General features: G+C 38.4%; 1 protein-coding gene across 1 annotated transcript in view; it reads right to left on the bottom strand.

Annotated features, from left to right (window-relative positions):
• The window catches only part of LOC124709138 (chondroitin sulfate synthase 1), a 310,662-nt gene that overhangs the window by 19,253 nt on the left and 278,448 nt on the right, over positions 1-12,961 (bottom strand). Inside the window, exons 4-5 of the mRNA XM_047240807.1 lie at positions 11,788-11,928; positions 8,679-8,859 (exon numbers count right to left, since the gene is read on the bottom strand). Of these exons, the coding sequence (XP_047096763.1) occupies positions 8,679-8,859; positions 11,788-11,928 (322 nt within the window). The remainder of the gene's footprint in view (positions 1-8,678; positions 8,860-11,787; positions 11,929-12,961) is intronic.

The following is a 12,961-nucleotide window of genomic DNA, read 5'->3' as shown; positions in this document are numbered from 1 at the left end:
TGTCAGAAATTGTCAATGGTGAATATTAACATCCCATGGTTGAGATACCATTACTTTGTCACTCTGTGGTCTGACCAGGGAAGGAGCATAATTTAAGCCAAGAACCTCCATCTCTAACCGTCACTTACTACTATAAATTAAACTGCTTCCTTAATAACTCTATCCCAATAGCTGTGTGTCAGAGTTCCCATGTCATTATATTCCATAGGATGACTGGTACCAAGGGCAATGTTCTGCAATAGTAGATTTCCTCAGCTGTTGTAACAGTGTATGACGCTTATGTTCAACATTAGTGGTTATCTTAGATCCTCAATGTGTGACCACAACTTCAAGAAATATGATAGACACCTGCATTACACAAATATTCAAACTTCGCCAAATTTCTGTAGTTGCCTAGCATTAGGCAAAGTTTGAACATTTCTGTAATATGCAGTCTAATATTGGATCCTATGTTGATGTTCTGTGATCAGTCTCATGGAGACAGCTTTTGACAACACAGCAGTATCTGTGCTAGGGAAAGGTTTAAATTTTGCACTGATGCCCAGGTGTTATTAATTATAGATTTTATTAGTTCTGTCAATTAGGGTGCTTTTAAACTACCTCCTGATGCTACCCAGGAGGTTAGGAGAGAAGCATGTCATGTGCTGACAAGGGCACATTCACACAGAAGTTCTGTATCAGCAATAACAACTGAGGTAACTGGTTTTCATTCACTTACCTGTTGACAAGGGCAATACCACATTTGTATTGGGCAAGCAGGATTACATCCAGAAGATGCAGTGTTATGGGATTCAGTGTGTCGCAGGATCAGTGCTGATCCGACAAAAGTGTTGAGAGAAAGATTACCAACCTCCTGAAGAGAACTTTTTTCTTACAGGTGATTATCAAGAGCCTTGATTCTCATTCTGCTATCACCCCTACATGATATGGTCTACCAAAGAACCGCAAAGGAGGTGTTCCTCTTAGACCTACTGTCAGCAATATTGGTGTTCTAACATATCACGTAGCAAAACAACATACTACTCCAGTAAGCCCATTAGCAGGCCAGTGTGTGCATCACATTAAGAACTCAGTGGACTTCTTATGTCAATCAGAGGAATTATTTTTGAATTACTTTTGTATTATAGTAAGCTTTCATGTAGTCTCTCTCTTCACTCACATTCCTTCACCCAATTTTTTAAATGATTAATTGAGGTTAGGTTTGGTGTTGAATTAATGAGCCTATTTCACATGTATTGATTTTCACTTACTTTTTATTCAGTGACCAGTACTATAAACAGGCAGATGGAGTTGGAATGGGGAGTCAGTTGTCATCTGTTATTGCCAATTTGAAAGATTTTGAGGTACAAAAATTGGACTCCATAGCACTGAAAGCTGCACTTTTCATGTAGATGATATTCTGTTGTTTGGCCTTATAGAAGTGAAAATTTAAGGAGCTTTAGTTGTCAGCTGATAGCTGTTACCATCCATCTCAGTGTAAAGGGGTTCTTTGTAGCTTTATTCGCAGAACTCATGTCATTTCAGACCATGTAATGTCATAGGTCTTTTCAGTATCAAAAATTATTCCTATTCAGTGCTGCCTATGAATAAAAGGCTCTGGAGGTTATTAGATTGTAAAGTGTTGAGCAATACCTGCTGAAACCACACTGAAGATAACAGAGATCTCTTTTTGGTTTCCAGTCAATACTAAGCAGCTGTTGGTCATCTATTCTAATCTCTTCTCTATATATCTGGTCGGTGCTACATTACAACAAATGCTTCAGCTGCTATGATTCTTCCTAGAATTCAAGGGGGGGGGGGGGGGTAATCATGATTGCTATGCTCCAAGAATCAGGGTATTGTCCCTCAGAACACATTTTGTTGAAAATCATGAGCTGGTAATTCTACAGCTCAGTATTCAAATATCAGAACATGTCATGGTGCACTTTATCCAGCCCTGATGATGTACTGTGAACCACAGATGCTGGAACTCCTCCATACCAAAGGGGTGCTTGTACTTTTCACTGTTACTGAAGCTTAACTACATTTGTATCCTCTCAGCCAATTCCCATCTGCATTCTAATACTGGGTCTTGATTGGCATTAGATATAATTTGTTCAGAGTATTGTGTCTAATCTGGGCTATGGATTCTGTGTAGTGATTAGAGCATTATTGTCTGCAGTGCACTTGTTATCTTTCCCAGTAATCTTTCTCAACTCCTGTACATTTGCTGATGGTGTAAATTGTCAATAAATTATAAGAATTCTTGTCAAGATTGCTCTCTCTGATAATTCACTGAGCATTGGACCTAACAATGTGAAAGACTGCAAAATTGTCAACAGATGGACTGCAATGGATGTTTTACACTACTGTCTGCGTGTCCCTGATGGCTAAAAGATACTCCTCACTCCACCATGGGGCTGTCTGTCAGTTTAAAGAAACAACTTTGGGATAGAGACATCAGCAATATTCTGAATGACAACAGTGACATGTCCTACTATAGCCTTGATGCTATATTTCCATTAGAATGGAAGTCAGGTTGCTGTGTAGTGTCCTGCTGGCTTTGTTTAAAATCAATTTAGGTTTCTTAGGTGGCATATGCTGATGTATGTGGCAGGTGGAGACAAATGGTAAAATGATCACTAGACTGCAAGTCAATGTCACTTCCCAGAGAAGAGTACTAGTTAGTGTACGTGAGAAAAGTGACAAGTCTATGGCTGTGGATGATCTGTTTGCAGTGTTGAGCTGTGTTGCTTTCCCTATAGTGTGTGTGTGTGTGTGTGTGTGTGTGTGTGTGTGTGTGTGTATGTTTTAGAGTTTAGAGGTGCTAAACAGCACCTTCCAAATATTAAAAGAAATAAAAGGGCTAAAAATTTTGTCACACTGAAATGAGTAAACCTACAAAATGGCATTCACTCCCACCTCATCTGCACTGACCCACACCATCATTCCATCTCACACACTGTAAGACAATGGAGAAGTGGTGAAAGGTGCTATATCTGGGATTAGAACATAAGTATAATGACAAAGAAGCTAAAAAACAGCTGAGGGAAATGTGACTGGGTGACCACTTACAAAAAAACAAGGGTGAATCAGTCGCCCAGTTAACATTAAGAACATCTCCCTAAGATCTTGGGAAACAATTTGGACATATAACAAAACCTTAAAACTCTAACCACACTTATTTGAATACCACTTAAAAATAGAAGGCAGACCTGTCAGCAAATCTGCCACTGCCCTCTGGTTTCAAAATAAAAGTGTAGTAAAATGTAGTGCATAGCAATCTGTACACCTCACATTGGAGGATACTCTCGCCAGAGCAAGAAGCCATGTGTTATAGGGCAATGGTCTATGTGAAGACAAGTAAGGAGGACCTCATCCCACCCATATGGCACTTTGCTAGATGCACCTTCTTCACATTAACGTATGATTCTGTACCTCAACAGCAAGGCAATAGCATGCAGAGGGTGACACAATGAACTAACTGAGGATTACAATATGTCTCCTTGGCTGCTGCATCTGCCCTTTCATTCCCTATTGGCACCCAACAGAAAGACACCTTCTTCTGCAGTATTTGTAAATGGAAAAGGGCATCCTGGATGTCCTGGACTACTTTATCAGCCGGATACTAGTGTTGCAGAGACTGGAGGGCACTCAGAGAGTTGGAACAGATGAGGAATTTAGCAGCCACAGCACATCTCATCTGCTCCAGCACCCTCAAGATTGCAGCTAATGCAGTATCAAAGACAGTAGAGTCTTGAGGCAAATGATCCTTGAGGACATGATCAGGAAAACAACAGAGTAGCCCACAGTAGCCCTCTGTTTAGACCCATCTGTGGGTGCAGGTATATAATTGTGGTTCTCCTTTAAAATGCCACAAAATATCATATTCAAAACATAAGCAGGAGTTCAATCTCTCCTTTACTGTGCTAAATCTAAAATTACTCTGGGCCTCTGCAGTAACCAGGAGTTTCAATCAGTTAAAACCTTGTATTTGAGCCTGTACATGCCCCACACCAAGGGAATCCAGAACACACTTCTCACAGATCCCAAATGGCCTCATTGCCTGATGATGATTGCTAAATGGCATTCCATAGTTGGACAAACAACGATATGGTACACTGGGGAAGTGGGAGTAGTGAAAAAGGTACACGCTTGATGCACTATGAGGAGGTGTCATTGGATGACAAGTGGCGGTTCACCAGTCTCAGCATGGAAACTGAATATGGAGCTGGTCCTGCACCTCTGGCCAGCCTGATCCCCTGATGGTATACAGTGTTAATTGTCTTCAGGTAAGAAGGCCTTGCTGAGCTTTACTCCGTGCAGCCACAATCATATGTAGGCCCTATAGAACCACTGCAGATGTGCCCTGTCTGTCCCCCAAGACCTGTGACTACGACACTTGAAGATGTTCAGTGCTTTCTGGGTCCTTGCCTTCAGGCCCTTTAGGTGTGGTAACTACAACAGTTTTGCAAGAAAACTGAGGCCCAGAAACTTCACAGTCTTTGAAAGGAAGAATAGTGTCCCACATATGCAATTCGGGTAAGTTAAAAAGATGATGAGAATGATTAAAATGAACACACACACACACACACACACACACACACACACACACACACACACACACACACACACACACACACTTTTCTGGGGAGTCCACCCACTTAGCTGAGTGGTAATGTGTTTGCCTCCCATGCAGTGAGCCCAGGTTCGATTCCCAATTGGATTGGAGATTTTCTCCACTCATGGACTGGGTGTTGTATTGTCCTCATCATCATTCATCATCACTGACATGCAAGTCACCCAATGTGACATCACCTGAAATTAGGCTTGCAACCTGGCGGGCAAACTTCCCCGGTTGGGGCCTCCCAGCCATCAATGCCACACGATCATTTCTTCCCCCCCCCCCTCCCCCTCTTGGAGAAAATGTATAACTAGTCTTTACAGCCCATATCTCAAACCTTTTTGCCATAAGTTGCAAATGATAACTTGCTACTTCAGTATTGGAGGAAGAGCATAAGACCATAAAATTTTCCACAAATAAGAACCATTGGTCAGGACTCCTTACTGTTACTTACTGTTAATGGCTATGGCAAAGGGGGTGACACTTAAAACACTGCCCTGGGGAACACCATTCTCCTGCACGAAACTGATGGCACATCACCGAGTGTGTACTAAAAAGATGTCTTGAGAAAAAGGACTGAATGAAGCTGGGGATGGGGGTACGAAAGCCCCACTGGCGTAGCTGACTGACAATATTGTGGCTCTAAGTAGTGTTGTACGCCTTAATGATGTCAAAAAAAGAAATACCCCTTGACAATGCTTTTGATGTAGGAAATCCTGCTGGATTTCCACCTCTGACAGGATCAAGTTGTCGGTCGACATCTCCTGAATCCAAACTGTGAGTGGCTAAGGAGCCAACTGGTCTCTAATATCCATACCAGATGACAGTTGACTATGCGCTCTTGGATATTTTCCACACAGCTCATTAAGGCAACACTTCAATAACTACTGGCATACGTTCAGTCATTTCCTGGTTTGAGGAGAGGTATTTAAATTGCCTCTTGTTATGAGTCAGGCAATTGTTCTGTCAGTCATTCTGAATTACAATTTCCTTTGACACCGGTTGCAAGTACCATATCATGCTGTACCAGGTTTCCCTGTAGTGATGAGGCAGACATCAACAACAGAAATCTCTCCACTACCCAACCACTAGGATAAGTGCGTGTAGAAACCTACTGCAGGTGATGTGCAGTGAAATTTCCTAGGAGTAGAAAGGGACAGTGGATTTAATGGAAGAGGCTGTAAAGGAGCTGGGAGTTATAAGTGCACAGTTATACTTAATAGTGTTTAAAGTTGAACAGCTACTGTTTGAAGGTGGATGGTGAGGGTAACATGTACAGAACAGTATGTATCACAAATGAATTGTCCCTCTCCACCTTTAGCCCTCCCACCTTCTGTACCACCTTTCTTGGATGATGTAGCCTTTAAATGTAGCGCAGTCTGAAGTTTTAAACCATATCTCTTGTATGCAAAGGCACACTGATCTGTCCCGAGTTAAAAACTTCACTTCTCTGAAACATACAGATTCCACAGCCATGTAGGAATCCTTAATCATAAGTAGTTTTCTTTCATCCTGTTTCTCAAGCCTTGAGGAGAAGCAGGATAATTTTCCATTTCATCAGCATATGTTTGCAGTTCTATTTCAGAGTAATTTTCATATGTTAATACTAACCTCCAGTCTGATGATTTTGTCCAAGGTTTCTTTGGATTTTGTCCATTGTGGGCATAGATTTTGCCTTTTGTTGTTGCGATGTAGGCTGTTTTCAAAAGGTTGAACTACTTCATGCATCTAGATTTTTGACTGAGATTTGTCTCTGCAGTTTGTTAGCAACCTATGCTGGAATTGGTTTCAAAGAAGCTGTCAGGTTAGTAGCATGTGTGTTATCACATGTTTCTGCCAAAATCTATTACTCGATTTTGTGAAAAGCTGCAGTGAAAGTTAGTGCTGCCATACCGAGAAGCAGCAGAGGAACATGAGAAAATAGTAGATTTCGGTGACTTATCTTATTTCTTTACCTCAGTAAACAAAATTATGTTGGTCACTTTAATTTTTGGATTTTCTCTTTCCTCTAAAAATACCAAGAAATTCTTGCTCCAAGTGAGCAGTTTACTCAAAAGTCTGGCATTGAACAAAGGGGTATCTTTCCTAAATTTGCACAGTGTTGCCTTGCCATTACATGCTAATGTGGTGTGACCACATCTTTGGCATTTATAACACTGCATCAGACTGAATACATGTTTTACTTGCCATCAAATAAACCTGGCTTTGATATGCTCTGTGAGAATAAGCCACTTGAATAACAGGGTGAAAGTGGCAGTCTTCTGTAGCACACCATACATTCTCTCCATGTTTCTGTCTTCCATTACACATTCCATTTTCCGGTCTTTTTGCAGTTCAGCGGCACCCATGTCCAAGATGTCACTACAACTTACCAATCCCCTTTCTGAATTTGAGGTGTGTTGTGTTTTTCTACTGCTATGGCACACTGATAAAAATTGATAGTGCGTAGAAGAGTGGTCACCTAGTGAGACATAGCAGATTTGAACAAAATCATTCCACAGTGAAGTTTTTTTTATAGATTTTAGAGCTCCAGCAATACTTTCCGAAGTTTTGTTCATGTAGAAGGGGGATTCTATCTTAAAAGACTCCTCTTATTTCCTTATCACAACAAAGACATTCTAGTATAGTGATGCTCTGTTATAATAATTAAAAATTTCCTCTTGGTTGTAGTCTTAGGCAGAGCCGCTCTTGCCTGGGTAATTGTTTTTATATGTAATGTCATCCTCACAATCTGGGCAGTTAATCCAAGCCCTTCACTCTCCAAAACACATAACCTTCCAACGTCACACCACATGGGGGTGACTGAAGCGGGTTCAGAGTTTGTGGTAAAAGAGGACAGGCATCATTCACAAGCCCACAACTCATGAATTGCGGGAGCCCTATGCGCATACCCAGCCATCACTGTTGAGCCTATGGGGTGGGTGGGGGGGGGGGGGGTGGGGGGGGGGGTGTATAGTGCAATGGAGATTAGACTTGTAGCTTGGAAAGGGAAATAGTTCTTTGCAAGGCACAGGGCCCCATGTTCACCAATCATATGTTCACAAAATGAGTTGTAAGCAACCTAAAGGGACATTTTTTTGACAGATGTGGATGTAGCTTCCCTTGAAACTAACTTCAGCATACACAAAAACACCAACAATTTCTGAATGTTGATATTTTCAGATTCTTGTGAAATTCATCAATAGGAATAATCAATCGGTGGAAAGTGGATCCAGATCTAGCTCTACCACATGTCTCTTTCTACAAGTGTAATGACAAAGTGTTGCTAACAAGCAAGCATATTCATAGACAAGTTCATACATCTTTGAGTAACGTATACCATAAGTTTGCTTTTCTTTCAGGAATTTACCTGATCTTTAACAGCAAGCTAGTGAATCTAAAGTTTTCCCTAAATACATGTTATGCTGAGCTTGTATTATAGGGAAATGCATTTGGAAATGACAAAAAGAGTACGCAGTAGGTCACAAAAGCTTTTAAAATAATTAGATTACAATTAAACAGTTTGAATAAGTCATTAGCACAAACACCATACTAAAAATTATGTACTTCTATCAACAGTCAGATGCCACTCTGTCATAATTTAGTGTATTATCAACTGATTTTGACCTAGGCACAGCATGATTTAATATTCATCATCTCACTCCCGCTCTTCATCTTCTCACATAATATGCCATGTGAATGGATATTATTAAATATTTACAATTTAATAATGCATTTTATAGCAACTGGATATTGTGACACTATTTGATATAAAAGGGCTTTTTTACTTAACAATCCTTCATCAAATGGTATTATAATATTTATTTGCTTGTCAGTCTATCTTGAAACATGGGAAGCAAATGGACAAACAGAATCCATTGGAATTTCTAAAAATGGCCATTCATTTATTCATTCATTCAGTCTTCTTGTGCAAGAATAAAAAAAGCTTCTAATAAAAAAAATTGTTAATTCTTAGAGCAAAATAACAAATGCATTACTGTCTCACCAGCGAGCATTCATTACACCTGAAACATGACATTTTATATTGCGTAAAATTGACATTTTAAGGCATAGTTATTCACTGAGTAACATTTACCTAGCATAGCTGAATCTCCCAAATAATGTGGACTTCCCTCTTTGGCTGGAAAAAGAGGTGTATCCTTTGCAATAAATACATCAGCCACTTCATGTGGTGGAACATTTAAGTATTTCATTGTAACCATAATATCACGATGCAAATTAATGCTCTCTTGTTGCAGATCCTGAACTTTCAGTGCCTAGAAAATTAGTGAACACAATTTAAAACACTAGCATGATTCAAGTAGCTGTACACAAAAGATAATTACCTGATTATGAGATCACTTTAAATATGTATTTCCTTAAGCATACATGGTTTGTCCAATAAGAAAGGGATAGTGATTGAAATCATTTTAAGGAATACTGAACATGCATGTACAGTGAGTTGATATTCTCCAAAATATGGCCCTCTTGGATCAGTACACTGATGCTAGCACCACTTGGAGGCTGGTAATCACAAGATTGTTCAGCAACCCCATTAAAGCAAATTCTGAAGGCACAACACTACTCAGTGTTTGTTGCACCTAAACTCTCCATTGGAGCACTAACACACTTTCACTTCACATGTTGGCTAAACACCCTAAAGGCTCAGATGAAATGGAGTTGGGTCTTCCAGCTCACATAAAATCCCCTACCACTTATTTCATCTGTAGAGATTGCCCTTTACATTAAGCAGGACACACTCCACATTAGCCAAATTATTCTAATATTTCTTACCAAAGTAAGAAAATGACAAATTTTTGCATCTGCAAATAAGAAAAAATTCTCGAAGCTTTACTTAAAAAGATCACCCTCTTTAAGTATCGTAGTATGAACATAAATTATGAAAGATATGTTTCCTATCTTTAAACAATTAACTTGAAAACTGATAATGAAAAATATATAACATTTTTCCAGTTAAATAATCTTAATCATGCCAGGAAATAAATGAATAACTCCTACAAAAAAGAAAGAAGAGAATGCAGAGTTGTTCTTTTGCCTATGATCTCTTTCATTGCACTCTCCACTTCTGTGATTGCTATAATGTATGTTAAAATAGCAGTCATATCCTGTGTCATCACTGACTGAAAACAATATGCTGTTGCATAATATGAACTTGTAAAGTGTAACTACAAAATTAACTACTAATGGTAACCCAACTGAATTTTATATTTTCACACATACCATTGCTTCCAGAGTACAGCAAAAATGACGTCCATGCAGCACAAAAATAAATAGATTCAATAAAACAATATTTCATCACAAGCAAGCATTATACTAGCTTAAAATTGTCACAATCATTCTGTACTCAAAAGAACACATAAAGTAGCAGTTTCCAGTCACTGCCAATAGTGTCTGTAGCTGTCCACCGAATTGGGACAGTAAATTTAGAACATAGTGCTTAGGCCACTGGCAAAAGTGTAAGAAGGGAACCAGGTGGTTGTTTGAAAATAACAAACTATTTCAAACAGTCTCAAATTAACACATTTTATGCTACAACATGAGCAACTAATCAAAAGGGAAAAAATAGTTTTTGGGAGTTATTTTGTTTCTTTGTGGTGTATGCTGGTTATAAATTTTTATTCTCAAATCATTGATTTTCAATATTAAACAAAAAATACTGAATGAAGAAACAAATATAAATTAAAATTAATTTCCTTAAAATCCTTTATATACTGAGGCACAGACATTCAAAAAGTTGTTTGTCTGTTAATTTGGCAGACTGAAGATACCTGCAGTTAACGTTAAAATAAAAAGTAATGTATTATATGAAGAGTGGAAATGGAAAACATTTGAAGTGCTATTTTTTCACAAAATACACTTTCAGTGCCATGGTGCCTGTGTTGCATATACGTGGATTTGTTCCAAGTGTTAAATCGCAAATGTTTCAAACATTTAGTAACACATCGCACTTGATCTTTGTGCCAAGCAGAGCTTCCCAGCAGAATTCCAAGTGCCACGCATCAAGACCTCCTCCATGCAGCCTGGGATGGTTTCAAGAGACAAGTTTTAGGTGAGTAGGAAGAGCTTTTTGAGCTGCAACAGATTTTGCAACTGTAGACAAATGAGGAAAAGTAAGCAGGGCCTTTGTTCCGTAAGTTTTGCTCAAGCTTGTTGAGTTATTTAAAACTATGAACGCATTCCATGTAATTCCAATGCCTGCAACTGACTTCTTTGATTTTAAAGATGTTTCTGAAATACTGTTGTCAATGCAGGGCTGTGAGATCTCCAAATTAAGTATGAACAAACTGTCTCATACTCATCCATCTCAAAATTCTTACTCTGAAACAGAATAATGAAAAAATATTGATGTTTTTGAAGTATAAAAGACCATAGAAGATATACACCACACCCTACTTAAGCTGGAAGACCAGCCATGTTTATCAGTTACAAAACAGAAAGATCTGTTGACGATATTGCCATTACCTCCTTGACAGCACAGGAAGTTTTACAGTAAACTTTGCAATTTCTGCTTGATACCCCATATGACCGTGCTTTCAGTCACAAGTGTAGGTGTGATACTGAGTCAAAAGCTTTCCAGAAATCAAAAAACACTGCACCTACTCAGCAGCCTTGATCCATGGCTTTCAGGATGTCAAGAATGGAGTTGCATAAAAAATGGAAGTCAACACCAACAGATTTTTTTTCCCCGAATTTATTTATGTTATCTCTTATAAAAATGTAAAAGAAATGTCATCTGGTTCTTTTTTTTATAATTGTTCTACTGGTTAAAATATTATGCTGTATTTCAATTCTTACATTGTCACAAATATAACATGGTTCCTCTGTATTAAAGACACTTGAAACAAAAGCCTTCTTATTGGCCTTAGTTTTGTTTATTTTTTTTATTTTTATTTATTTATTTATTTTGCCGTGATGAGATGATATCAGAATACTTTATCAATTTTTTGGATACAAATAAGTTATGTACAAAAATATATACATTGTTTGTGATTCCCCTGACAAATGTGAGATTTGACACAACATTTTTCATTTCCACTCTTCATATGTAAATTAGCTCATGGCAACAACACAGCAATGATTATCATTTTGTTACACTGAAAATCGAAATTAAAGCCTTAGGTAGCAATGTGAGCAGAACTGATATATTTTCACTAAATTTAGTGGTTCAGAAATAATAATCTTACTTGCATGTAATTGTGTATTCTATACATCTGCTCATGGTGTTTCACAGGGTGCAGAGTAATTGCTCTGTGAACTTCTTTCTGCTTCAGGTTACCCGTGAAAGCTGCACTACCACTGGAGTTGTGATACAGAATTGTCTGCATCTGAAACAAAATTTACCATATTCACTGCTCTGAATAAATTACACACATGCAGAATAAATTACACAAATGCACACAATACATAAAATATACACAGAAAAAATTCAGATAGCACAAAAATGAATCCTTCTTTGAGTCTATGGACACACTCGCAACCCACTAATTGTTAGTAACAACTAAGCTCCATAAGAATGTCATTTTATATGAATAATCTCCTGCTTAAATGTAAGTAGCAGCCATTCAATATGAGTTATGCTATCACATGTCCCAATGAAGACCTTCACTCACAACAAGAATGACACAGTTTGTCACTAGAAGGGTAACCTTCATTTCAGTGAATGGATGCTTTTAGATGGCAACAATAAACCGTGCAAATAAAAGTGACAATGGCATATGTGATTATAATTTTGGATGAGCATCATACTGGCTGGACAACAATGGGCATCATATTGGCTGGACAACAATGGCACCACATATAAACTCTCCTCTTGTCTCTGCACCCAACCCACCATTTGGTGATATCCCATTCATCCTATCTTGCTTTCTCTCCTTGAGCCACAGTCCTTGCTAATCTCATAATACACCTATTCCCTCAGATCCATTCCTCTCTTTCTTGCAAAGAAGGGCATCTACTTCATAAGAAGATATTTCATCCATAATTTTAAGTGGTGGTTTCCTTTTTTAAATGTACTTCATGTAAATATATTAATGTATAAAGTGTTAGTCTTTATTTGAATTGCATTAGAGTTCTGTCATCAGTATGTAACAGAAAGCGGCTATTAGTTACGTACTACTCGTATGAACAGTTGATTCCTAGCTATGAAGTTCCTTTCTGGGAAACAAATGTACAAAATGAACAAAAATCAAACAATGGAAAATCCAGGGTGGAACATAACAATACTATGAAAAGAAAAGTTGCTATTCACCACATATCAGAAACGCTGAGTCGCAGATAGGCACAACAAGACAGTCTATTTGTTTCGCCTATTTACGACTCAAAATATGAACAAAATGTTGAACAAAATTTTCAAACTAT

Source organism: Schistocerca piceifrons, chromosome 7 (assembly GCF_021461385.2).
Source record: "Schistocerca piceifrons isolate TAMUIC-IGC-003096 chromosome 7, iqSchPice1.1, whole genome shotgun sequence".
Taxonomy (NCBI): Eukaryota; Metazoa; Arthropoda; class Insecta; order Orthoptera; family Acrididae; genus Schistocerca; species Schistocerca piceifrons.
Note: the sequence above shows the minus strand (reverse complement) of the source record. Positions and strands in the feature narration are given on the sequence as shown.